Here is a 27,732-nt window from a genome sequence, read left to right on the forward strand (position 1 = left end):
TGTCTCCGGAAGGTGGTGATTGACTCCGCTGACCTGGCGTCGTGAGGGAGTTTGTTCCACCATTGGGGTGCCAGAGCAGCGAACAGTTTTGACTGGGCTGAGCGGGAACTGTACTTCCTCAGAGGTAGGGAGGCGAGCAGGCCAGAGGTGGATGAACGCAGTGCCCTTGTTTGGGTGTAGGGCCTGATCAGAGCCTGAAGGTACGGAGGTGCCGTTCCCCTCACAGCTCCGTAGGCAAGCACCATGGTCTTGTAGCGGATGCGAGCTTCAACTGGAAGCCAGTGGAGAGAGCGGAGGAGCGGGGTGACGTGAGAGAACTTGGGAAAGTTGAACACCAGACGGGCTGCGGCGTTCTGGATGAGTTGTAGGGGTTTAATGGCACAGGCAGGGAGCCCAGCCAACAGCGAGTTGCAGTAATCCAGACGGGAGATGACAAGTGCCTGGATTAGGACCTGCGCCGCTTCCTGCGTGAGGCAGGGTCGTACTCTGCGAATGTTGTAGAGCATGAACCTACAGGAACGGGTCACCGCCTTGATGTTAGTTGAGAACGACAGGGTGTTGTCCAGGATCACGCCAAGGTTCTTAGCACTCTGGGAGGAGGACACAATGGAGTTGTCAACCGTGATGGCGAGATCATGGAACGGGCAGTCCTTCCCCGGGAGGAAGAGCAGCTCCGTCTTGCCGAGGTTCAGCTTGAGGTGGTGATCCGTCATCCACACTGATATGTCTGCCAGACATGCAGAGATGCGATTCACCACCTGGTTATCAGAGGGGGGAAAGGAGAAGATTAATTGTGTGTCGTCTGCATAGCAATGATAGGAGAGACCATGTGAGGATATGACAGAGCCAAGTGACTTGGTGTATAGCGAGAATAGGAGAGGGCCTAGAACAGAGCCCTGGGGGACACCAGTGGTGAGAGCACGTGGTGCGGAGACAGATTCTCGCCACGCCACCTGGTAGGAGCGACCTGTCAGGTAGGACGCAATCCAAGCGTGGGCCGCGCCGGAGATGCCCAGCTCAGAGAGGGTGGAGAGGAGGATCTGATGGTTCACAGTATCAAAGGCAGCCGATAGGTCTAGAAGGATGAGAGCAGAGGAGAGAGAGTTAGCTTTAGCAGTGCGGAGCGCCTCCGTGACACAGAGAAGAGCAGTCTCAGTTGAATGACTAGTCTTGAAACCTGACTGATTTGGATCAAGAAGGTCATTCTGAGAGAGATAGCAGGAGAGCTGGCCAAGGACGGCACGTTCAAGAGTTTTGGAGAGAAAAGAAAGAAGGGATACTGGTCTGTAGTTGTTGACATCGGAGGGATCGAGTGTAGGTTTTTTCAGAAGGGGTGCAACTCTCGCTCTCTTGAAGACGGAAGGGACGTAGCCAGCGGTCAAGGATGAGTTGATGAGCGAGGTGAGGTAAGGGAGAAGGTCTCCGGAAATGGTCTGGAGAAGAGAGGAGGGGATAGGGTCAAGCGGGCAGGTTGTTGGGCGGCCGGCCGTCACAAGACGCGAGATTTCATCTGGAGAGAGAGGGGAGAAAGAGGTCAAAGCACAGGGTAGGGCAGTGTGAGCAGAACCAGCGGTGTCGTTTGACTTAGCAAACGAGGATCGGATGTCGTCGACCTTCTTTTCAAAATGGTTGACGAAGTCATCAGCAGAGAGGGAGGAGGGGGGAGGAGGGGGAGGAGGATTCAGGAGGGAGGAGAAGGTGGCAAAGAGCTTCCTAGGGTTAGAGGCAGATGCTTGGAATTTAGAGTGGTAGAAATTGGCTTTAGCAGCAGAGACAGAAGAGGAGAATGTAGAGAGGAGGGAGTGAAAGGATGCCAGGTCCGCAGGGAGGCGAGTTTTCCTCCATTTCCGCTCGGCTGCCCGGAGCCCTGTTCTGTGAGCTCGCAATGAGTCGTCGAGCCACGGAGCAGGAGGGGAGGACCGAGCCGGCCTGGAGGATAGGGGACATAGAGAGTCAAAGGATGCAGAAAGGGAGGAGAGGAGGGTTGAGGAGGCAGAATCAGGAGATAGGTTGGAGAAGGTTTGAGCAGAGGGAAGAGATGATAGGATGGAAGAGGAGAGAGTAGCGGGGGAGAGAGAGCGAAGGTTGGGACGGCGCGATACCATCCGAGTAGGGGCAGTGTGGGAAGTGTTGGATGAGAGCGAGAGGGAAAAGGATACAAGGTAGTGGTCGGAGACTTGGAGGGGAGTTGCAATGAGATTAGTGGAAGAACAGCATCTAGTAAAGATGAGGTCAAGCGTATTGCCTGCCTTGTGAGTAGGGGGGGAAGGTGAGAGGGTGAGGTCAAAAGAGGAGAGGAGTGGAAAGAAGGAGGCAGAGAGGAATGAGTCAAAGGTAGACGTGGGGAGGTTAAAGTCACCCAGAACTGTGAGAGGTGAGCCATCCTCAGGAAAGGAACTTATCAGGGCGTCAAGCTCATTGATGAACTCTCCAAGGGAACCTGGAGGGCGATAAATGATAAGGATGTTAAGCTTGAAAGGGCTGGTAACTGTGACAGCATGGAATTCAAAGGAGGCGATAGACAGATGGGTCAGGGGAGAAAGAGAAAATGTCCACTTGGGAGAGATGAGGATCCCAGTGCCACCACCCCGCTGACCAGAAGCTCTCGGGGTGTGCGAGAACACGTGGGCAGACGAGGAGAGAGCAGTAGGAGTAGCAGTGTTATCAGTGGTAATCCATGTTTCCGTCAGTGCCAAGAAGTCGAGGGACTGGAGGGAAGCATAGGCTGAGATGAACTCTGCCTTGTTGGCCGCAGATCGGCAGTTCCAGAGGCTGCCTGAGACCTGGAACTCCACGTGGGTCGTGCGCGCTGGGACCACCAGGTTAGAGTAGCAGCGGCCACGCGGTGTGAAGCGTTTGTATGGTCTGTGCAGAGAGGAGAGAACAGGGATAGACAGACACATAGTTGACAGGCTACAGAAGAGGCTACGCTAATGCAAAGGAGATTGGAATGACAAGTGGACTACACGTCTCGAATGTTCAGAAAGTTAAGCTTACGTTGCAAAAAATCTTATTGACTAAAATGATATAGTACTGCTGGCTGGTGAAATAGGCTAGCTAGCAGTGGCTGCGTTGTTGACTTTGTTTGAAAGTGTAGCTGGCTAGGTAACCTCTAACTGGCTAGGTAACCTCGACAATTACTCTAGACTACACAATTATCTTGGATACAAAGACGGCTATGTAGCCAGCTAAGATCAAACAAATCAAACTGTTGTACTGTAATGAAATGAAATGTAATACTACCTGTAATACTACCTGTGGAGCAAAGCGGAATGCAACTACTCGCTCCAAACCAAACCGGAAGTGCGTATCGTAGAGGGAGAGGCAATAGAAGTGTTGTTTCTTGTATTATTGTCTTTTGTGTCTTTAGAGGACTGCTTCACCTTAATGTCCCCTTTCCCTTTTCTTCTGTCCTTATTTTGTCCCACTTTGTCCCTTCTTTGTCCCTTCTTCTCTTCTGCCAACTAGACACTCCTTGTTAGCTAGCTAGCTTCTTTCAGGAAAGGATCACTGTACCTGTACATAGCCAATCTGTAAATAGCACACCCGACTACCTCATCCCCATATTATTACTTATCCTCTTGCTCTTTTGCACCCCAGTATCTCTACTTGCACATCATCATCTGCACATCATCATCACTCCAGTATTAATGCTAAATTGTAATTATTTTCACCTCTAGGGCCTATTTATTGCCTACCTCCCTACTCTTCTACATTTGCACACAATGTACATAGATTGTTCTATTTTTCTTTTCTTTTGTGTTATTGACTGTACGTTTGTTCATGTGTAACTCTGTGTTGTTGTTTTTGTTGCACTGTTTTTCTTTATCTTGGCCAGGTCGCAGTTGTAAATGAGAACTTGTTCTCAACTGGCCTACCTGGTTAAATATAGGTGAAATAAAGACTGTTTTATAGCATGAGCGGTCCTGAGTAGATGCCCTTGTTTTGAGATCAAAGCGATAGCTACATGTAGTGACGTGTTTACATTTGTGTGCACATCCTTTGCTAGTTAGTGAGTTATTATCCCAGTTATAGATTATTTGTAGTCAGCAATGGGGGAGTGATTTGCTTTTTGTCTTAAATGGGGCAGTGTTGTATTTTGAGACAGGCTTGAATAAGCTAAGTAGCCAATTGGCACAAGGTAGAATAATTTGTCTGATTCTCTGTAATAATGGTATGGGAATAATGATGCATCAAACAACACAACAACATTTTCAGCAGTCACCTCCTTGTCTGAAGGACAAGTGGATAAACAGGTTAATGTCAAGCCCTGCATGTTTTTTTCAAAAGTCTCATGGAATGTAGGCCTAGCTTCAACACCACACATTGGCTGCAACTGTAGGCTGAACGATAGAACAGGTATTTCCATGTTAACATGTTATGGGATGCATTTTCTCCATTGTTTTTGATGGTAGGCCACTCTGGTAGGTCTACATTATGATCAAATAGCCACAGTAGCCTACTTGACCACTTTTAAAACTAACTTAAAGCGTTCACAGAAAACGCACGTTGGAAGTTGTACAGAATTTCCCAAACGTTCAAATTTGCTCAGTCATGGAAGAAAATTGAGGGAACATTGCATACAACACCAGGTGTAGCAGGAAGGCCAAGAAGATCATCAGGGACCTGGCCACTGCCGCTGACTGGATGTTTTTGGTTTGTTGCACTATTCTTGAAAAACCCTAGACACTGTTGTGTGTGAAAAGCACACACACACGTACAAGACAAATCCTCTCAGACAGTTTCAGCTCATGAGCTCCATCAGCAGCAGATTTAATTTAGAATGGACAATGAATGTTTATGCAACTAATGTTAGTGCATCGAATCACATTGAACCGAATCGCACCGATTCGTTCCTCTAATCAGACCGCATCGTGCCGTTTCAAACTTAAATCTATCATTCCTGTATCGTATCGGAGCCCATGTATCTAGATAAGTATCAAATCGTCTTGAAAAGGAATGTTGCACATCCTTAGTAACCATTTTTCTATTTCCTCCAACCCCAGTTGCACTACAACTCCAAAACCATGAAGACTGAGTCACCCAATGCCTCGCGAGGATCCTCCCTCCCCCGCACCCTCTCCAAAGAGTCCAAGCTGTATGGTATGAAAGATTGCGGCCCTCACAACCCTCCCAATGCTGCCCAAAGCAAGACTAACACGCTCCTTCCTCCCCCACCCCCACCTCTACCATCAGGTACTGAGAGCTCTCATTATTACTTGCATGCCCTTTCACCTTCTGTGTTGATCTACAGTAAAGCACCACATCTCCATCGTGGCCATAGACATCCTCAATCAACCCACCCAATCAATGTAATGCATGCTTGTGTAGTCGTGTCCAAGGCTTTGATCTGTGAATGTTGACGACGATTGGGATTTCTGTGTTGGAATGTTTTAAGATCCAGTTAATTTAATAATTTTGTTTCAGACACGTAGTGGGTGGATAGATAAAGGGGCTGTTTAATTAAAAACTGTTATTCTCCAGATGAAAGAAAACATAAAAGGTGGAACCAGAAAGTTCTGTAAATGAAAGAACATTTGATAAGTTTGTCCCACTATGTGTTTCATTCCATCACTAGTTAGGTAATGGGTCACACTAAACACAGCATCCCAATGTTCTAGGCCTATTGTAATTACCAATGTTGGTGTAAGTAGTGAAGCTTTGTGTGACCCTGTCAAACTCAGATCATGTGTCCTCTGCAGCCAAAGGCAAGGGTAGTGGTGGGGTGAAGACAGCCAAGCTGTATGCCTGGGTGGCCCTTCAGACCCTCCCAGAGGAGATGGTCATCAGCCCTTGTCTTCTGGACTTCCTGGAGAAAGCCTTGGAGACCATTCCAATCACCACTGTGGAAAGGAACTATACTGGTATGTAGGGTCATTTAATTGCAAATCCATCGCCTGTTTGCCGTGGGAGAGAGATGGTTAGAATGGGGTTGCTGGGCCTTAATGACCAACAACATACTAGACCGTTGCTCAAAGCTGACCCCGTTTTGTCTGTGTGTCTCAGCTGTGAACTCCCAGGAGGAGGACATAGGCCAGTTTGAGCCAGTGGATCCCCTGGAGGAGTCCACCACCTCCCTGGTTTCCTCCACCTCTGCCTACTCCTCCTTCCCTGTGGACGTGGTGGTCTACGTCAGAGTACAGGTAACCTACCTCAAATTGCCCGCCTTACTATGGCTCGCAAAGCTCATGTCACTCTGTTCGCCATTGTACAATATGAGTGTTTTAAATGAGTATGTTTTGCTGTCACAATGTCCAGACACTGAGACACCACACTCAAATGAATAAAGTTTTCTAATTCTATTCTAATCTGACTCCATGTCTCCAGCCCTCTCAGATCCGCTTCAGCTGCTTGCCCATGTCCAGAGTAGAGTGTATGCTGAAATTGCCATCTCTAGACCTGGTATTCTCCTCTAATCGCGGTGAAATGGAGATCCCATCCAGCACCCAACCTACCGACAGCTCACACCCACCCTCCTCCACCCCCCCGAGCCAACACATCCTCAAACCGCCCCCTATCAAAGGAGGTTTGGATAGCAACACACCAATGCACCTGTAAAGCAACCTATAGATGTGCGAGTGGCTGCATTTCAATTTCTAAGTCTATCTAGTCCATAATAACACCTCTTTGATCTAACCTCCAGGTCCCTCTCCATCTCTGGGTAGCCCTCTGGGCCGGACCCGTCACAGCAGCAGCCAGTCAGACCTCACCGCCCCCCCCAGCAACTCCTCAGGGCTCAGCTTCACCGCCTGCATGTCAGACTTCTCCCTCTACGTGTTCCACCCCTACGGTGCAGGGAAACAGAAGTCTGCCGTCACAGGGCTGCCCCCAGGCCCAGGACCTCTAGGTATGGAAAAGTGTGGTGAAAGTTTAACATCCTGAAAATGTATTCATATATTCTAAAGCCTATTTTTATTCCTGTGCATTATAATTGCAGTGTAGTCCACCAACCGCGCTGTACAGCATGCCTCATAGTGATACAGGGTTGTTCAGACTTCCATCAGTCAGTGTGTAGCATTATAACAGCGCTATGAAGTCTTGTCTCATATCTGTTCTTTCAAGGTACAGTGGATGAGGAGCCGTCCTCTGTGACTGGGAGGAAGGATTCACTCAGCATCAACCTGGAGTTCGTCAAGGTCAGCCTGTCCAGAATGAGACGCACCGGAGGACCCACCTTCATTGAGAGCTTTGTACCTGGCAAGGGAGGCAAGATGGACACCACCCTTATCAATATCTCAGGTGCCCCATCCGCTCTTGGAACATGTTTAATGGTTGGACACCGTCTAATCTGAAAGCAGTCTTTGGTCTTCCAAATGGGAATGTTATGTATGGTCACGTCCCAAATTCTTGTCATTGCTTAAAAGAGATGAGCAAAAAATTACTGTATTAAATAAATAATAGGGGTGTAATTGTTTCTTCAAACTCACAGTTCGGTCTGTATTGCGGTTTTGGGTCTACGGTTCGGTTTTGGTACTGCGGGAAAATGAAATGCCAATACTTACTGTAGTACATTTTTGTTTTGGCAAAAGACATGAAACTAACCCAAAATATATAAAACTGCTGTGTCTATTAATTGTCCAAACTCACGGCCACTTTCCCACTCTATATTGCTCAAGAATATATACGTCATTCCCAAACATTCTATGAATGTGTGAAAATGTGCTAGCTTGTTTAAAAAAAAAAAAAAAGATTTCATGTTGCTAAAATGCTGTCAGTTCCACTTTAATTGAGAAGGTTTTTGGGAAAGCCTTTCCATCTACCAAAAGACGGTTGTCATTGGCATCATCGCTAACAGCTACATAGTGGTAGACAAACACACACACAGAAAGTTGAAGGAAAATACAAATCACTTAAGCATTTTGTTCATGTTTTATTATCATCTTGGTCAAATTAATGAATGTTCTAATAAATTCAATACAGTTAGTTGATTTCCTACTAAGTTCAATACATTTTTTCTTCTACTGGGAAGCCAAAATGTTCCCAAACTGGAGATTTCAACGATGATGGAGGATCCTCCAATTCTGGTTTATCAACCCCACCATTCGCCTTCGTACAGAACTAGTTCCCGGCTGCGCCTCACAAAAGGATAGTCTGAAATGGGTACTGGTATACAGTCAATGTGCAGGGGCACTGGTTAGTTGAGGTAATATGTACATGTAGGTAGAATTATTAAAGTGACTATGCATAGATGGTAACAGAGTAGCAGCGGTGTAAAAGAGGGGGCAATGAAAATAGTCTGGGAAGCTATTTGATTAGATGTTCTTGGACCTAGACTTGGCGCTCCGGTACCGCTTGCCATGCGGTAGCAGAGAGAACAGTCTATGACTGGGGTGGCTGGGGTCTTTGACAATTTTTAGGGCCTTCCTCTGACACCGCCTGGTATAGAGGTCCTGGATGGCAGGAAGCTTGGCCCCAGTGATGTACTAGGCCATTCGCACTACCCTCTGTAGTGCCTTGCGGTCAGAGACAGAGCAGTTGCCATACCAGGCAGTGATGCAACCAGTCAGGATGCTCTCGATGGTGCAGCTGTAGAACCTTTTGAGGATCTCAGGACCCATGCCAAATCTTTTTAGTTTCCTGAGGGGGAATAGGTTTTGTCGTGCCCTCTTCACCACTGTCTTGGTGTGCTTGAACCATGTTAGTTTGTTGGTGATGTGGACAACAAGGAACTTGAAGCTCTCAACCTGCACCACTGCAGCCCCGTCGATGAGAATGGGGGCATGCTTGGTCCTCTTATTCCTAGTCCACAATCATCTCCTTTGTCTTGATCACGTTGAGGGAGAGGTTGTTGTCCTGGCACCACACGGCCAGGTCTCTGACCTCCTCCCTTAAGGCTGTCTCGTCGTTGTCGGTGGTCAGGCCTACCACTGTTGTGTCGAATCAAATTTTTATTTGTCACATACACATGGTTAGCAGATGTTAATGCGAGGGTAGCGAAATGCTTGTGCTTCTAGTTCCGACCATGCAGTAATATCTAACAAGTAATCTAACCTAACAATTTCACAACAACTACCTTATACACACAAGTGTAAAGGAATGAATACGAAAATGTACATAAAAATATATGAATGTGTGATGGCCGAACGGCATAGGCAAGATGCAGTAGATGGTATCGAGTACAGTATATACATATGAGATGAGTAATGTTGGGTATGAAAACATTATTTAAAGTGGCTAGTGATACATTTAATTACATCAAGATGGCAAGATGCAGTAGCGTACAGTATATACATATGAGATGAGTAATGTAGGGTATGTAAACATTATATAAAGTGGCATTCTTTAAAGTGGCTAGTGATACATTTATTACATAAATTCTTCCGTTATTAAAGTGGCTAGAGTTGAGTCAGTATGTTGGCAGCAGCCACTCAATGTTAGTGATGGCTGTTTAACAGTCTGATGGCCTTGAGATAGAAGCTGTTTTTCAGTCTCTTGGTCCCCGCTTTGATGGACCTGTACTGACCTCGCCTTCTGGATGATAGCGGGGTGAACAAGCAGTGGCTCGGGTGGTTGTTGTCCTTGATGATCTTTTTGGCCTTCCTGTGACATCGGGTGGTGTAGGTGTCCTGGAGGGCAGGTAGTTTGCACCCGGTGATGCGTTGTGCAGACCTCACTACCCTCTGGAGAGCCTTATGGTTATGGGCGGAGCAGCTGCCGTACCAGGCGGTGATACAGCCCGACAGGATGCTCTCGATTTTGCATCTGTAAAAGTTTGTGTGTTTTTGGTGACAAGCCAAATCTCTTCAGCCTCCTGATGTTGAAGAGGCGCTGCTGCGCCTTTTTCACCACGCCGTCTGTGTGGGTGGACCGTTTCAGTTTGTCCGTGATGTGTACGCCGAGGAACTTAAAACTTACTACCCTCTCCACTACTGTCCCATCAATGTGGATAGGGGGCTGCTCCCTCTGCTGTTTCCTGAAGTCCACGATCATCTCCTTTGTTTTGTTGACATTGAGTGTGAGGTTATTTTCCTGACACCACACTCTGAGGGCCCTCACCTCCTCCCTGTAGGCCATCTCGTCGTTGTTGGTAATCAAGCCTACCACTGTAGTGTCGTCTGCAAACTTGATGATTGAGTTGGAGGCGTGCATGGCCACGCAGTCATGGGTGAACAGGGAGTACAGGAGAGGGCTGAGAACGCACCCTTGTGGGGACCTGGTGTTGAGGATCAGCGGGGTAGATATGTTGTTACCTACCCTCACCACCTGGGGGGGCGGCCCGTCAGGAAGTCCAGGACCCAGTTGCACAGGGCGGGGTCGAGACCCAGGGTCTCGAGCTTAATGACGAGTTTGGAGGGTACTATGGCGTTAAATGCTGAGCTGTAGTCGATGAACAGCATGTTTACATAGGTATTCCTCTCGTCCAGATGGGTTAGGGCAGTGTGCAGTGTGATGGCGATTGCGTCGTCTGTGGACCTATTGGGGCGGTAAGCAAATTGGAGTGGGTCTAGGGTGTCAGGTAGGGTGGAGGTGATATGGTCCTTGACTAGTCTCTCATAGCACTTCATGATGACGGAAGTGAGTGCTACAGGGCAGTAGTCATTTAGCTCAGTTACCTTAGCTTTCTTGGGAACAGGAACAATGGTGTCCCTCTTGAAGCATGTGGGAACAGCAGACTGGAATAAGGATTGATTGAATATGTCCGTAAACACACCAGCCAGCTGGTCTGCGCATGCTCTGAGGACGCGGCCGGGGATGCCCTCTGGGCCTGCAGCCTTGCGAGGGTTAACACGTTTAAATGTTTTACTCACGTTGGCTGCAGTGAAGGCGAGTCCGCAGGTTTTGGTAGCGGGCCGTGTCAGTGGCACTGTATTGTCCTCAAAGCAAGCAAATAAGTTGTTTAGTCTGTCTAGGAGCAAGACATCGTGGTCCGCGACGGGGCTGGTTTTTCTTTTGTAGTCCATGATTGACTGTAGACCCTGCCACATACCTCTCGTGTCAGCCGTTGAATTGCGACTCCTTTGTCTCTATACTGACGCTTAGCTTGTTTGATTGCCTTGCGGAGGGAATAGCTACACTGTTTGTATTCGGTCATGTTTCCGGTCACCTTGCCCTGATTAAAAGCAGTGGTTCGCGCTTTCAGTTTTGCGCGAATGCTACCATCAATCCACTGTTTCTGGTTGAGGAATGTTTTAATAGACGCTGTGGGTACAACATCACTGATGCACTTGCTAATAAACTCGCTCACCGAATCAGCGTATTCATCAATGTTGTTGTTCGACGTTATGCGGAACATATCCCAGTCCACGTGATCGAAGCAATCTTGAAGCGTGGAATCCGATTGGTCGGACCAGCGTTGACCAGACCTGAGCGCGGGTGCTTCCTGTTTTAGTCTCTGTATATAGGCTGGGAGCAACAAAATGGAGTCGTGGTCTGCATTTCCGAAAGGAGGGCGGGGGAGGGCCTTATATTCTTCGCGGAAGTTAGAGTAACAATGATCCAGGGTTTTGCCAGCCCGGGTTGCGCAATCGATATGCTGATAGAATTTAGGGAGCTTTGTTTTCAGATTAGCCTTGTTAAAATCCCCAATACTTTGTGCACCCTCCCCGTTTATGAGATTGGAGAACACATTGGGAGGGATCTTAGACCATTCCTCCATATAGAATCTTTCTAGATCCTTGATATCTTTCGGTCTGGCCTTATGTAGTGCCCTCTTCAATTCAAACCGCAGGTTTTCAAATGGGGTGCATGTCCGGAGACTGAGATGGCCATTGCAAAATGTTGATTTTGTGGTTATTTTACTATTTCTTTGTGTATGTTGATGTATGCTTGGGGTCATTGTCTTGCTGGAAGATCCACTTACGGCCAAGTTTCAGCCTCCTGGCAGAGGCAACCAGGTTTTTGGCTAAAATGTCCTAGTACCCTAGTAGAATTTATGATGCCGTTGACCTTAACAAGGGCCCCAGGACCAGTGGAAGCAAAACTACCCCATAATATCAAAGATGTTTTACAGTAGGTATGAGGTTATTTTCTGCATATGCATCCTTCCTTCGACACCAAACCCACTGCTGGTTTGCGTGGACAAAGACCTCTATTTCCTTCTCATCTGACCATAGCACCCGGTTCCAATCCAATTGCCAATGCCGTTTAGCAAACTCCAGGCGTTTACATTTGTTGGTTGCTCTCAATTAAAGCTTTTTTTCTGGCAACCCTTCCAAAGAGTCTATTGGCATGAAGGTGGTGTCTAATTGTATATTTGGAAATTTGGTGACCCCAAGTTCTGTAATTCTCCAACTGTGGCCCTTGGATTTTTCTTTACCTCCAGAACCACTTGCGCCCTCTACCAGGCTAGTTTACCACGTGCGAGTGGTTTTAAAATTCTTAAATATGCAGAAATCGCTCAGCCATTTCCTGGTTGCTAAAATTCTAATAGTTCTCCTAATTTTAGTTTGTGACAAAACAAGCAAGTATAGTGTTGAGAATCATTGTACCATCTAAACCGCTGTGAAATTATATTTTCAATAACCAATCATGTATTTTCAGCTGAAATTTAAGAACGGGATGCATAGTAGTGCACGTAGAACAAATCTAATGTTTTTTTAGAATTGCTTTTGAAGAACATGTCAGATCTTTAACTCATATTTCTATGTGAATTTGGTCGGGACACCCAAAAAGTTACATATTTCTGTTTTTTTTCTCCATTGTGTTACCTAGTTTTTATACCCCAGTGAAACAGGAAGCCATGGAAGGGCCACAATACAGATTCAATTTAAAAAGTAGAATGTTAAGCAGATTACATTTTGTTTGATTTTATTTCTAAGAATATAAACTGTCTTTTATGATTTTTTTTAAATTGCTTGTTCAACACTATCTTTCTCTGAGCAAATGTATTAGTATAAAAAGGTCTGTCAAACGGGGGGGAGGGAAATTCATCGAGTTAATCGCATGGTTTACTTTCATTAATCTCCAATTGATGCTGTTTTTTAAGATTTGTTATTCAAGACGCATTACAGGAATATTGACTTATTGATTTTGTCCAAGGTAATGGTTAGCAAAATCTGGTAAATTCTTTAACCACAATGTCAACCTGTTTTGACATCGCATTGTTGTTTTTACTTGTATAAATTATGTATTTTGGATGTTTTCAGACAACGCGATTAATCACAAATTTGTAAAAAAAAAATCACTAAAATGACAGTTAACTCGAGTTAACTGATTACCTCTGACAGCCCTAGCATATATATTTTTTTACATACAATTAGGACTTGCACAATTATCGTATAATCGTGTAAACTGACAATTATGTGGGGGGGGTTTTCGCGTTATTTGTAACTTATTTTGTACATAATGTTTCTGCCACCGTATCCTACGGCAAAAAAGAGCTTCTGGATATCAGGATAGCGATCGCTCACCTCGGATTAGACGAAGATCTTTTCTTCAACAAGCAGGACGCACAGGATGTACTTCAGACACCCAACAAGGCTGAAATCCCCGTCATTGGCAAGAGAAAGAGACGCAGGTATAGAGGACACAGGGTGGGGTGCCTCGTAAAGGATCCGCCAACGGCGAGTGGGAAATATGCCCTTACCATCAATATTACTTGCCAACATACAATCATTGGACAATAAATTAGACGAGGTACGATCACGAATATCCTACCACCGGGACATCAAAAACTGTGTCTTATGTTTCACCGAATCGTGGCTGAATGACGACATGGAAAACATTCGGCTGGCGGGATATACGCTGCACCGGCTAGATGGAACAGCAAACTCCGATAAGACAAGGGGGGCGGTCTGTGTACTTTTTTTTTTGTTGTAAACAACAGCTGGTGCACGAAATCTAAGGAAGTCTCTAGCTTTTGCTCGCCTGAAGTAGAGTAACTCATGATTAGCTGTAGACCACACTATTTGCCAAGAGTTTTCATCGTGGCTGTTTATTTACCACCACAGATGGATGCTGGCACTAAGCCGCACTCAGTCAGCTGTATAAGGAAATAAGCAAGCAGGAAACTGCTCACCCAGAGGCGGCGCTCCTAGTGGCCGGGGACTTTAATGCAGGGAAAGTTAAATCAGTTTTACCTAATTTCTATCAGCATGTTAAATGCCCAACCAGAGGGAAAAAATATCTAGATCACCTTTACTCCACACACAGACGTGTACAAAGCTCTCCCTCGCCCTCCATTTGGCAAATCTGACCATAATTCTATATGCCTGATTCCTGCTTACAAGCAAAAATTAAAGCAGGAAACACCAGTGACTCAGTCTATAAACAAGTGGTCAGATGAAGCAGACGCTAAACTACAGGACTGTTTTGCTAGCACAGACTGGAATATGTTCCGGGATTCTTCCGATGGCATTGAGGAGTACACCACATCAGTCACTGGCTTTATCAATAAGTGCATCGAGGACGTCGTCCCCACAGTGACTGTACGTACATACCCCAATCAGAAGCTATGGATTACAGGCAACATTTGCACTGAGCTAAAGGGTAGCGCTGCCGTTTTCAAGGTGCAGGACTCTAACCCGGAAGCTTATAAGATATCCTGCTATGCCCTCCGACGAACCATCAAACAGGCAAAGCGCCAATACAGGAATAAGATTTAATCGTGCTACACCGTCTCCGACACTCGTCGGATGTGGCAGGGCCTGCAAACTATTACAGACTACAAAGGGAAGCACAGCCGTGAGCTGTCCAGTGACACGAGCCTACCAGACGAGTTAAATCACTTCTATGCTCGCTTCGAGGCAAGCAACACTGAGGCATGTATGAGAGCATCAGCTGTTCTGGACAACTGTGTGATCACACTCTCCGTAGCAATACCTTTAAACAGGTCAACATTCACAAGGCCGCTGGGCCAGACAAATTACCAGGACGTGTGCTCCGGGCATGTGCTGACCAACTGCAGGTGTCTTCACTGACATTTTCAACATGTCCCTGATTGAGTCTGTAATACCAACATGCTTCAAGCAGACCACCATAGTCCCTGTGCCCAAGAACACTAAGGTAACCTGCCTAAATGACTACAGACCCGTAGCACTCAGGTCCGTAGCCATGAAGTTCTTTGGAAGGCTGGTCATGGCTCACATTAACACCATTATCCCAGAAACCCTAGACCCACTCCAATTTGCATACCGGTCAAACAGATCCACAGATTATGCAATCTCTATTGCACTCCACACTGCCCTTTCCCACTTGGACAAAAGGAACACCTACGTGAAAATGCTATTCATTGACTACAGCTCAGCGTTCAACACCATAGTACCATCAAAGCTCAACAGTAAGCTAAGGACCCTGAGACCAAACACCTCCCTCTGTAACTGGATCCTGGACTTCCTGACAGGCAGCCCCCAGGTGGTGAGGGTAGGTAGTAACACATCTGCCACGCTGATCCTCAACGCTGGAGCCCCTCAGGGGTGCGTGCTCAGTCCCCTCCTATTCTCCCTGTTCACCGACGACCGCATGGCCAGGCACGACTCCAACACCATCATTAAGTTTGCAGACGACACAACAGGGGTAGGCCATCACTGCCTTCACTGCCGGGTATTGCAACTGCTCGGCCTCCAACCGCAAGGCACTACAGAGGATAGTCACTGGGGCTAAGCTGCCTGGCCTCGAGGACCTCTACACCAGGCAGTATCAGAGGAAGGCCCTAAAAATTGTCAAAGACCCCAACCACCACTTGCCATGCTACCGCAAGCGCATGGCAAGCGGTTCCCGGGGCGCCAAGTCTAGGACCAAGAACATCTAATCAAATGGCTTCCCAGACTATTTTCATTGCCCCCCCTCTTTTACACCACTGCTACTCTCTGTTACCATCTTTGCATAGTCACTTTAATAATTCTACCTTCATGTACATATTACCTCAACTAACCAGTGCCCCTGTACATTGACTCTATACCAGTACCCCCCCCCCCCCCCCCCCCGACTCCCTAACAGGTAATCAAATGGCTACCCAGACTATTTGCATTGTGTCCCCCCACCCGCCAACCCCCTCTTTTACGCTGCTGCTACTCTCTGTTTATCATCTATGCATAGTCACTTTAACTATACCTACATGTGCATATTACCTCAATTAGCCCGACTAACCGGTGCCCCCGCACATTGACTCTGTACCGGTACCACCTGTATATAGCCTTGCTACTGTTATTTTCACTGTCATTTTACTGCTTGTTTTTTTATTTCTTTACTTATCTATTGTTTACCTAATATCTATTTTTTTACTTAAAAATTGCAGTGTTGGTCAGGGCTTGGAAGTAAGCATTTCACTGTTGTATTCGGCTCACGTGACAAACTTTAATTTGAATTATGGAAGGTAACCGTGAACGAACCAAAAATATATTGTCTTTATACATTCATTTTAGGAGAAGAGGGATTCAACTTTATATATATACAGTGCATTCAGAAAGTATTCAGACCTCTTCCTTTTTTTCCACATAATCGTACGTTACAGCCTTAATCTAAAATTGATTAAATAAAACATTTTCCTCACCAATCTTCACACACTAACCCATAATGACAAAGCGAAAACAGTTTTTTGTATTTAAATAAATGACAGAAATACCTTTATTTAAGTATTCAGACCCTTTGCTATGATATTCGAAATTGAGCTCAGGGTCATCCTGTTTCCATTGATCATCCTTGAGATGTTTCTACAACTTAATTGAGACTTAAGAGTCCACCTGTGGCAAATTCAATTGACTGGACATGATTTGGAAAGGCACACACCTGTCTTTGTAAGGTCCCACAGTTGACAGTATATGTCAGAGCAAAAACCAAGCCATGAGGTCGAGACAGGAATGTGTTGAGGCACAGATCTGGGGAAGGGTACAGTATGGAAGGTCCCCAAGAACACCTGTGGCCTCCATCATTCTTAAATGGAAGAAGTTTGGAACCATCAAGACTCTTCCTAAAGCTGGCCGTCCGGCCAAACTGAGCAATCGGGGGAGAAAGGCCTTGGTCAGAGAGGTGACCAAGAACCGGATGGTCACTCTGACAGAGCTCCGTGAGTTACTCTGTGGAGATGGGAGAACCTTCCACAAAGGGAAAGGGGGATACCTAGTCAGTTGTACAACTGAATGCCTTCAACTGAAATGTGTCTGAATCAGAGAGGTGTGGGGGCTGCCTTAGAAGGACAACCATCTCTGCAGCACTCCATCAATCAGGCCTGTATGGTAGAGTGGCCAGACAGAAGCCACTCCTCAGTAAAAGGCACATGACAGCCCGCTTGGAGTTTGCCAAAAGGCACCTAAAAGACTCTCAGAACATGAGAAACCAGATTCTCTGGTCTGATGAAACCAAGATTGAACTCTTTTGCCTGAATACCAAGCGTCACGTCTGGAGGAAACCTGGCACCATCCCTACGGTGAAGCATGGTGGTGGCAGCATCATGCTGTGGGGATGTTTTTCAGCAGCAGGGACTGAGAGACTAGTCAGGATCAAGGGAAAGATGAACGGAGCAAAGTACAGAGAGATCCTTAATGAAAACCTCCAGAGCGCTCAGGACCTTTAGACTGGGGCGTAGGTTCACCTTCCAACAGACAACGACCCTAAGCACACAGCCAAGACAAAGCAGGAGTGGCTTCGGGACAAGACTCAATGTCCTTGAGTGGCCCAGCCAGAGCCCAGACTTGAAACCGATCGAACATCTGTAGAGAGACCTGAAAATAGCTGTGCAGTGATGCTCCACATCCAACCTGACAGAGCTTGAGAGGATCTGCAGAGAAGAATGGGAGAAACTCCCCAAATACATGTGCGCCAAGCTAGTAGCGTCATACCCAAGAAGACTTGAGGCTGTAATCGCTGCCAAAGGTGCTTCAACAAAGTACTGATTTAAAGGTCTGAAATACTTACTTAAATGTGATATTTCAGTTTTACATTTTTTATAAATGTGCAAAAAAAATGTAAGGCCTGTTTTTGATTTGTCGTTATGGGGTAATGTGTATAGATTGATCAACAACAACAAAAATATTTTAGAATAAGGCTGTAACGTAACAAAATGTGGTAAAAGTCAAGGGGTCTGAATACTTTCCGAATGCACTCTAGTTTACCCAATAGCAGTTTTTCATTTTAACATGGTTGGTCCATTTTGTAAACATTTTACGAACAGAATGGCAGGGTCGGGATGAGAAGCTTAATTTCCAAAAGTTCCAAGCAGTTAAAACCATACATTTTTGAGACCGGTGTAACCAAAGCTGTGTTGTATTCATTAGGTATGTCGTAGCAAATTTTCAAAGATTCATTACAAGCTCAAAACATTTTAACAAAAATGACAGCTATAGGCCTCCCGAGTGGCGCAAGGCACTGCAGTGCTAGCTGTGCCACTAGAGATCCTGGTTCGAGTCCAGGCTCTGTCGCAGCCGGCCGCGACCGGGAGACCCATGGGGCGACGCACAATTGGCCCAGCATCGTCCGGGTTAGGGGAGGCCTGCAGGGATGTTCCTGTCCCATCGCGCACTATCGATTCCTGTGGTGGGCCGGGTGCAATGCATGCTGACACGGTCGGCAGGTGTACGGTGTTTCCTCCGACACATTGGTGTGGCTGGCTTCCGGGTTAAGTGGGCGTTGTGTCAAGAAGCAGTGTGGCTTGGCTGGGTTGTGTTTTGGAGGACGCATGACTCTTGACCTTCGCCTCTCCCGAGTCCGTACGGTAGTTGCAGCAATGGTACAGGACTGTAACTACCAATTGGATACCATGAAATTGGGGGGAAAGGGGGCTTCAAAAAAAGACATGACAATAACCGTGGCTAATCGTCACAGCCCTACATCCAATATAGTTGAGTATTTTGGATGTGACTGTATATCTTGTCACTAAAGGTGATCCATTTTGATCAATTAATTCCCCTCCACAGAAACTTGGATTCCTGGACAACTTTGAGTGTTTTTTCTCTCTCTTCTCAGCTGTGTGTGACATTGGCTCGGCCTCCTTCAAGTATGACATGCGGAGGCTAAGTGAGATCCTGGCCTTCCCCAGAGCCTGGTACCGGCGCAGCATCGCCAGACGCCTCTTCCTGGGAGACCAGACCATCAACATGCCAACAGGTTGGGATGTTGGGAAATACACACCTCCTTAATAGGCCTTTGCTCACTTATGGCTACATTTTCCTCATGCAATAATTGATCAACATTTTTACTCTGTTCCCTTTCAATCTCCAACTCTGCTAATGTCGGTCCCTTTAAAACAGTATGCATTTTTCCCAAACCTGTGTTTACATTTGAAAATATGCCCTTTACCTCAACCTGCTTCTCTCCTCCAGCCTCAGGTCCTGCCACCCCGGACTCTGTAGAGAACATGACCCAGCACCTGTCACCAGAATCCAGCCGTAAAGCCTACTGGAGGACCTGGGATGGTAGCACTGGGCAGTACATGCCTCAGTCCCCCAACGTGTTCTCTGACCACTCCACTGGGAGTAATATGTCCCCCGGCGGCCTGTCCTCCCACCTCAAGTCCCCAGCCCCCGGACGCACCAGGAGCGTCTCTGATTCCTCCGCCCCCAGAAGAGGTACCAGCTCAAAAATGAGTGCTCAACAGCATCGAGGAACGACACGATCGGATTAAAGCGGTGTTAATGCTGTTTTTTTAGCTTAGTGTAGAGATTATTTTCACAACGTAAGCTTAAAATGCAGTAGGAATAATGAATGAATACTATATCCCTCATTTATACTTGAGCTAGTGTGTACTCTGACACTTTTAGATTATGATTAACTCTCTCTAATTTAGACAAATAGCTTTGGGGAGAATGACGTTACATCATACATTTCCCTTCCATATAGATTCTGTGACCAAGACGTCCACGCCGTCGTTCAATAAAAACGGCAAGGCAGCCGGCCCCCAAGGGACCCCGTGGGAGACACTAGTGGTGTTCGCCATCAGCCTGAAGCAGCTCAACGTCCAGATGAACATGAGCAATGTCATGGGCAACAACACGTAGGTCTCCCTTTTTCCCCTCCCACCCAACACACTATACTATATCTCCAGGGCTCTCCAACCCTATTCCTGGAGATCTACCATGCTGTAGGTTTAAGCTCCAACCCCAGTTGTGACTAACCTGATTCAGTTTATTTACTAATTAATTATAAAAAATCAGGTGCGCTAGATTAGGGTTGGAGTGAAAACCAGCAGGACAGTAGCTCTCCAGGAACAGGGTTCGAGAGCCTTGCTCTACACGCTAGGGGCCAGTTTCAGTACACAGATTGTCTATTCCATCTAATTCATATCAGCACGTTACCTAATGTTTATATCTGCAGGGGTTAAAGTTCTTTGTCACTGCAATGAATTTCCGTCATATGGATTCTGGAGAGGCAATAAAAATATCCGGGGAGATATATTCCCGATGTTCAGATGAAGGGAATTATATAGTCTATAATGCGCACCACAGCAGCGCTCAACTCAGAGACCGGTGTGTAGCTTACTGTAGCTGCTGGCAAATGAAAGCAGTTTTGGCATGTGTTAAAAAAAGCGGGGGATCACAGTTTTACATTGCAATTATTCCTCTACTCCTTCAATTTCGTTATTTGCAATTGTTCTACAAATGCATTTTTACAACCGGAGTTTCAAGCATGGTTTAGGCGCAGCTGCACAACAGAGCTCTTAAAGGGGCGCAATGTCGTCTTAAAAGGGCAGTGACATACTTTGTAATAGAAACAAACCAAAAATTATTATTATTTCAATATTCATAATAAAATAATAATCATTAAAAAAAAATACAAACAGGATGTTGTGTCCAATGGGGTAAATGCAGATAGACAAACCCCATGCTTCAGCCTAAAAACTAAATTGTATAGCCACTATGCTTCATAAGTTGGGCTGCAGGTGATGATGCTTATTGCTAATAGCACATCTGATAATATAGACCATACATTTTCTCTAACACTAAACATACAAATATGTATTTTACAGTTATAAGGTGAAATATTATAGTTAGTCGTTTTATAATTTGATTATACTACATTTAGAAAGTATATAAGTAATTTCAAGCCTTATTCGTACAGTTTTGTTGAATAGGAAATACATCATATAAAATATTTCATATTTTTATCGTATTTGTACTGTGTACTTGAGCTTGTGTCCTCATGATAAATAATTACATTTTTGATTTACATTTAACTGGTTTAAGGTATGATGGCCATGACTTTGTTACATGAAAGGGGAGGTTAAGCACATGCCCGGATCACATGTCCTGGTAATCCGTCTTGCCCCACAGCCTTGTGAATGTTGACCTGTTTAAAGGTCTTACTCACGTCGGCTACGGAGAGCGTGATCACACAGTCAAACCCGGAACAGCTGATGCTCTCATACATGCCTCAGTGTTGCTTGCCTCGCAGGGAGCATAGAAGTGATTTAGCTCGTCTGGTAGGCTCGCGTCACTGGGCAGCTCACGGCTGTGCTTCCCTTTGTAGTCTGTAATAGTTTGCAAGCCCTGCCACATAAGACGAGCGTATCTGTATCTGACAACCTATATAAAAACTGAACAATTCTACATATAACCCTTAACAAAACAATGCCTCCTAGAAAGCAGATGTTACTGTTTCCCCTTGCTCTTTTTTACCTCTAGTTGGACCACCAGTGGGCTGAAGAGTCAGGGTCGTCTGTCAGTGGGTAGTAACCGAGACCGAGAGATCAGCATGTCCGTGGGCCTGGGTCGTTCCAAACTGGACTCTAAAGGCGGCGTGGTGGGGGGCAACATAGATGTCAACACCCTGGAGATGGTCTGTAAGTACAGGGATGATAAATAATGTATTAAGCCACTGGCATGTACTGTTTACTTTTTGTTCAATTCCAAATACATTGTGATGGATGTCAAAGATTGTACTCTAGCCTCGGGTTTTGGCGTTTAAATGATGAACACATTCAGCTCTAACTTAAACATCCCTGTCATACTAGTAGAATTGGACAGGGAGATCTCTCTGCCGCACCTAACAAAACATGTTTGTTGAAGCACACATCTCGGAGCACCCCAACCAGCAGCCCAGCCATAAGATCCAGATCACCATGGGCTCCACGGAGGCCCGTGTGGACTACATGGGCTCCAGCATCCTCATGGGCATCTTCAGCAACGCAGACCTGCAACTCCAGGACGAGTGGAAGGTCAACCTGTGCACCGTTGAGACCAGCCTATCAGAGAAAAGGTAGATAAGCTAGCCTACTAGAGAAAATGTATAGCCAAAACCCCTGTGGCTACATTCTTGTCTGTTCTCATTTTCTGACCATTTCTCACTCACTCCCTCCTTTTTTCTATCCCATCGCTCTCCCTTTCTGCCTCTATTTCACCTCTCTTTTTACTTATCCTTTCCTCTCTCCAGTGAGATCTTTGTCCACGGTGACTTGCAGTGGGATATCTTCCAGGTGATCATCTCGCGCTCCACTACCCCCGACCTCATTAAGATCGGGATGAAGCTGCAGGAGTTTTTCACCCAGCAATTTGACACCAGCAAACGAGCGTTGTCCACATGGGGTCCAGTCCCCTACCTGCCCCCAAAGGCGCCGGTCATCAACATCGAGAAAGAAGCTGCAGAGCTATGTAAGAATCCGTTATCACTGGTTTCCTGGGTTTCTTTAGGTTTAGATCGGAATGCTCTTTCCCCTGCTCCTCCCCTTTCCTCTCTCTTTCGTCCCTCTCCTTCTATCGTCATTGCTCCTTTTCACTCTCGTCATTGCTCTCTCTCCCAGACATGGATGCAGCCCACCATCGTCACTGGCCTGGGGTTCTGAAGGTGATCGCTGGATGCCACATCTCCCTCTTCCAGATGCCTCTCCCAGAGGACGCCGTGCAACTGGGTGGCTCCATGAGTCTCCATGGCAACCACATGACCCTGGCCTGCTTCCATGGGCCCAACTTCCGCTCCAAGTCCTGGGCTTTATTCCACCTGGAGGAGCCCAACATAGCCTTTTGGACCGAGGCTCAGAAGATATTGGAGGATGGTAAGGCTTTCAAGAGACAGAGAGGGGGGGGATGTGGGCTAAAGCAAGTCACCAAAATACCTCTAACCTCAACCTATTTTTTATCCAATCAGGCTCCACTGATGACTCCACCTATATCGTGCAGACGTTGGATTTTCATCTGGGTCACAACACCATGGTAACCAAACCCTGCGGCGCACTAGAGAGCCCCATGGCCACCATCACCAAAATCACCCGTCGCCGGCACGAAAACCCCCCTCACGGAGTAGCCACAGTCAAAGAATGGTTCAATTATGTGACTGCCATGAGGAATGAGGGTAAAGCCTTCTAAATTCTACCAATGTTATATACAAGGTCTCCTGTTTCCCTTGACCCAATGTACTCAAGACGCCTGCCTCATTCTAATGTATCCTGTTCCCCAGAGCTATACCTCTTGCGGAACGTGGACGCCAACAACACAGAGAGTGGGGCTGCCGCCAAGAGTTCCAGTCTGCTAAGCAGCTTCCGAGGCTCGTCCAGCTATAACCACGAGACAGAGACCGTCTTTGCCCTACCCAGGATGCAGCTGGACTTCAAGTCCATCCATGTTCAGGATCCCGATGAACCCTCCTTGACTGGTAGGCTCAGTTGGTATTCGGTCCACCAGTATGAACAGACCACAATTAGCAATGGTATATATTTAGGGGCAATGTTGTTGTTGAAGTCCACTTGTATAGAATATTTTTGTCATTTTCAGTTTGTTCCCATTAATATATCTTTGTTGGAATGACTCTCTGTTTCAGACTCCAACAGTAAGCCCAAGGTGGAGTGCAGCGTGGTGACTGAGTTCACAGACCACATATGTGTCACCATGGATGCCGAGCTCATCATGTTTCTGCACGACCTGGTCTCTGCCTACCTGAAGGAAAAAGAGAAGGGTGAGAGCCCCTGAAATGTTAACAGCCGCAGCACACTATATGTAGCAAACCAGAACGATTAACTTTATATATACTGAACAAAAATATATATGCAACATGCAATAATTTCAAAGATTTTACAGTTCATATAAGGAATCAGTCAAACATGCCTAATTGGTGACATGTCTGGTGAGTATGTAGGCCTTGGAAGAACTGGGACATATTCACAATTCCAGGAATTGTGTACAGATCTTTGCGACATGGGGCCGAGCATTATCATGCTGAAACATGAGGTGATGGCGGCGGATGAATGGCATGACAATGGGCCTCAGGATCTCGTCACGGTATCTCTGTGCATTCAAATTGCCATATATAAAATGCAATTGTGTGGCCTCCCGGGTGGCGCAGTGGTCTAAGGCACTGCATCGCAGTGCTAGCTGTGCCACCAGAGACTCTGGGTTCGAGCCCAGGCTCTGTCGTGATGGGCTCTGTCGCCCAGCCTCTGTCGCCATGGGGCGACGCACAATTGCGTCGTCCGGGTTAGGGAGGGTTTGGCCGGTAGGAATATCCTTGTCTCATCGCACACTAGCGACTCCTGTGGCGGGCCGGGCACAGTGCACGCTGACCAGGTCGCTAGGTGTACGGTGTTTCCTCCGACACATTGGTGCGGCTGGCTTCCGGGTTGGATGTGCGCTGTGTTAAGAAGCTTGGTTGTGTTTCGGGGGTCGCATGTCTCTCGACCTTTGTCTCTCCCGAGCCCGTACGGGAGTTGTAGTGATGAGACAAGACAGTAACTACTAACAATTGGATACCACGAAATTGGGGGGGAAAGGGGATAAAAAAAAAAATGCAATTGTGTTTGTTGTCTGTAGCTTATACTATAACCCCACCGCCACCATGGGGCACTCTGTTCACAACGTTGACGTCAGCAAACCACTCGCCCACACAACGCCATGCACGTGGTCTGTGGTTGTGTTGCAGGTTGGACGTACTGACAAATTCTCTAAAACAACGGAGGCGGCTTATGGTAGAGAAATTAACATTAAATTCTCTGGCAACAGCTCTGGTGGACATTCCCGCTGTCAGCATGACAATTGAACACTCCCTCAAAACTTAAGACAATGTGTGGCAATGTGTTGTGTGACAAAACTGCACATTTTAGAGTGGCTTTTTATTGTCCCCAGCACAAGGTGTAATGATCATTCTGTTTAATCAGCTTCTTGATATGCCACACCTGTCAGGTAGATGGGTTATTATCTTGGCAAAGAAGAAATTCTCACTAACAGTAAACTAATTTGTGCACAACATTTTAGAGAAATATGCTTTTTGTGCATATGGAACATTTGTGTGTTTTTTTTTGTTTGTTTTTTTCAGCTCATGAAACATGATAACTTTCACTGCTAACTTTATATAGAAAAAAAGAGCAATGTAGGTACAACTAAAATATCATTGAAGCTAAATTAAAGGTGCTCTTTGTTTTAGGAACTAGTAGTCATAGAAGAACATGGAGAACCAAGGCACTCTATAGTTTCACACAAACTCTCTCTCCTCCCCCTTCCCTGGTCTGCAGCCCTTTTCAACCCCCGGATCTTTGCCACTCGGCCTGGCCAGAAGAGCCCGACAGCCCTGCATGATGAGAACTCCACAGACAAGGAGGAAGGCATCAACTACACCACGGTGGACTGGAGAGAATTCATGTGCAACACCTGGCACCTGGAGCCCACACTCCGGTAAACCAGACCCAAGCCCTCAGACCAATAATATATGCCACTGTGCAGACACCTTTTGTTAACTCGAAATGACACAACGACAAGGTTCCAGTTTAACAAAGTTTACTATACTGTATGAACACAGTACAAGGTAGCCATTCCACTCAAGGCTAGGTCCATCAACAACAAGACTTCCCGCGCAGGTGCACTCTTGACTGAGTGATAGCCCCGTAATAACAGAAATATAGGGATACTTAAAACATGAACTTAACACTTTTTTCCAATCTAACAATACAGTACATTTGTAGTATGTGTAATTGATCCCTGTGTTTTGTGACTCCTTAACCCCTCACCTGAGCATTTCAACTACTCCATAAGCCCACTTTTAGGCCTATACCCTAAACGTAAACCCTTTTGTCCATACATCTGTGGGTTTCTTGACTCAGTCTTAATTATCAATTTCCATAGGCTCATCTCCTGGACGGGACGGAAGATCGATCCTGTCGGCGTGGACTACATTCTGCAGAAGCTAGGCTTCCACCACGCAAGGACTACAATTCCCAAATGGCTCCAGAGGGGGGTGATGGACCCCCTGGACAAGGTCCTCTCTGTCCTCATCAAGAAACTGGGCACGGCCCTGCAGGACGAAAAGGAGAAGAAGGAGAAGAAGGAGAAGATGGGACGAGACAAAGACGAGCACTAACTCATACAGCCATATGTTCTAACACAACACTTTAAAAGCTGGAGGTCAGACAGTAAATCCTCAATGAACAAAACACTGGATAACTGGAAACACTGGATATTTCCTTGACTACTGTGCATTTGTCATAGGCGCATTTACCGCTAAGCCGTGTGAATTTAAGCATAGATGTTTACAGTGGTGCATGCCACTATGGGTTTTGACTGAAAGTTTTGCACCGTTTTTATGTATATTTTGAACAAAGTAGTAAGTGAAGTCTTATTTGGCTGCTTAAAAGGATAACCCTGAAAAACCCCAACATGGATTATATGCTATACATGCTTTATATGGTGTTATCAGAACAAATTTAAGATATCGTTTATTATCCTTCTTGGAGGTTCATTAACTTTTTCTGTGGGGGGTACTTCTAAATCATTGTCTGTGGCTTTGTTTCCAATGGAACAAACACATGGTAAGGTTGGAAAGAGCAATATCATCAGTTTTTCTAAATTCATCCCAATGACAACGTTTTTTGGAAAAGATGGTTCCTATTAACAAAAAAGCATTGGATCGTTCAGATCCACTTCGGTCAATCTAAAACATGTGATAAGATGTATTGTAACGATAAACAATGGTTATTTTGTTTTATTTTCTTAATTTAATGGGTATCTGAAATGTATAGTCTATAACCCATGTGAGCTGGGTGTGTCAAGCCTGTTTTTTTAATATGTGCAATAGACCAGTGTATATAAAATAACTGTGAATTTCTTAAATGTGTTGATTTCTTAACATAATAAAATCATTGCCATCCTATTTTACATCTGACTTTATTGTCTTATATAGCCTACTGTTATTTCTCAGATTTCCTAGATTTGAGGCAAGTGACAGAAGTTGTGTTGCTCTCTAAATATGCTTTACCTTGTTTTCTGAGCTAATTCCACATGAAGTATTTCAACTTTTGAAAGATATTCCAGTGGCTTTGATCCAGATCTTTGTATCAGCCTGCCTAATTTCACTTCCTCAGTCTTATCTCCTGTGGCACTCACATCCCCTCATTGTGAGGCAAGTTCCCATTTGTTTAATGCTGTGTATGCTTTTCATTTTTGATTGTGCGTTGGTGAGGAAGGAAAAGACTGGCAGAATTAAGCGGCGGAAAAGGTGGACTTGCTTTGTGATGTCGACTGATATTGCTGCACCATTTTACCTGGGCCTCCGATAACTGTGCGCGAGAGAGAAAAGTTATACAATACTCAAGACCTCTTGTGGGTTCTGTTCAGACTATCCTGCAGATATTTTGCTACAGTTATGCAAACTTTCAAAATACAGAAATCATTCGGGGCTAATTTCTGTATTTTGAAAGTTACGTATCTTGAAAACTTGATTGCTGACAAGTACAACATTTTGGGACTGTGTCAATAATGTACTAATGAAACAAATGCCAATAGATCGTTTTTGGGTGGAGTTTTCCTTTAAGTAGGGAAATTGTTTAAATGAGGACAGCTAGTTAAATTTTGTTGATTGAAAGTCACACTCCATTAGGCTACACAGTGTGTTCAAATACATGACAATGTCATTTTTCTAAGTATCAACAGTAGATAAATGGTCCACAAA

The 27,732-nt window shown here is 45.8% G+C and overlaps 1 protein-coding gene across 21 annotated transcripts in view; it reads left to right on the top strand.

Annotated features, from left to right (window-relative positions):
- LOC139553457 (bridge-like lipid transfer protein family member 1) overlaps positions 1 to 26,939 on the top strand; it is a 142,884-nt gene extending 115,945 nt beyond the window's left edge. For 11 of the 21 annotated variants that reach the window (XM_071365779.1, XM_071365792.1, XM_071365789.1 and 8 more), the window contains 18 exons: positions 5,007 to 5,196; positions 5,685 to 5,864; positions 6,007 to 6,143; positions 6,328 to 6,526; positions 6,644 to 6,847; positions 7,063 to 7,239; positions 18,838 to 18,978; positions 19,194 to 19,439; positions 19,711 to 19,864; positions 21,492 to 21,649; positions 21,876 to 22,065; positions 22,240 to 22,457; positions 22,607 to 22,858; positions 22,951 to 23,154; positions 23,260 to 23,454; positions 23,620 to 23,754; positions 25,304 to 25,463; positions 25,911 to 26,939. In XM_071365779.1, the coding sequence (XP_071221880.1) occupies positions 5,007 to 5,196; positions 5,685 to 5,864; positions 6,007 to 6,143; positions 6,328 to 6,526; positions 6,644 to 6,847; positions 7,063 to 7,239; positions 18,838 to 18,978; positions 19,194 to 19,439; positions 19,711 to 19,864; positions 21,492 to 21,649; positions 21,876 to 22,065; positions 22,240 to 22,457; positions 22,607 to 22,858; positions 22,951 to 23,154; positions 23,260 to 23,454; positions 23,620 to 23,754; positions 25,304 to 25,463; positions 25,911 to 26,145 (3,375 nt within the window). In that variant the 3' untranslated portion in view covers positions 26,146 to 26,939. Of the gene's footprint in view, positions 1 to 5,006; positions 5,197 to 5,684; positions 5,865 to 6,006; positions 6,144 to 6,327; positions 6,527 to 6,643; positions 6,848 to 7,062; positions 7,240 to 18,837; positions 18,979 to 19,193; positions 19,440 to 19,710; positions 19,865 to 21,491; positions 21,650 to 21,820; positions 22,066 to 22,239; positions 22,458 to 22,606; positions 22,859 to 22,950; positions 23,155 to 23,259; positions 23,455 to 23,619; positions 23,755 to 25,303; positions 25,464 to 25,910 lie in introns of those variants that run through there. The other 10 variants (XM_071365785.1, XM_071365795.1, XM_071365787.1 and 7 more) reach the window with 6 other exon arrangements.
- The last annotated feature ends 793 nt before the right edge of the window (positions 26,940 to 27,732 follow it).

This window comes from Salvelinus alpinus, chromosome 25, assembly GCF_045679555.1.
Source record: "Salvelinus alpinus chromosome 25, SLU_Salpinus.1, whole genome shotgun sequence".
Taxonomy (NCBI): Eukaryota; Metazoa; Chordata; class Actinopteri; order Salmoniformes; family Salmonidae; genus Salvelinus; species Salvelinus alpinus.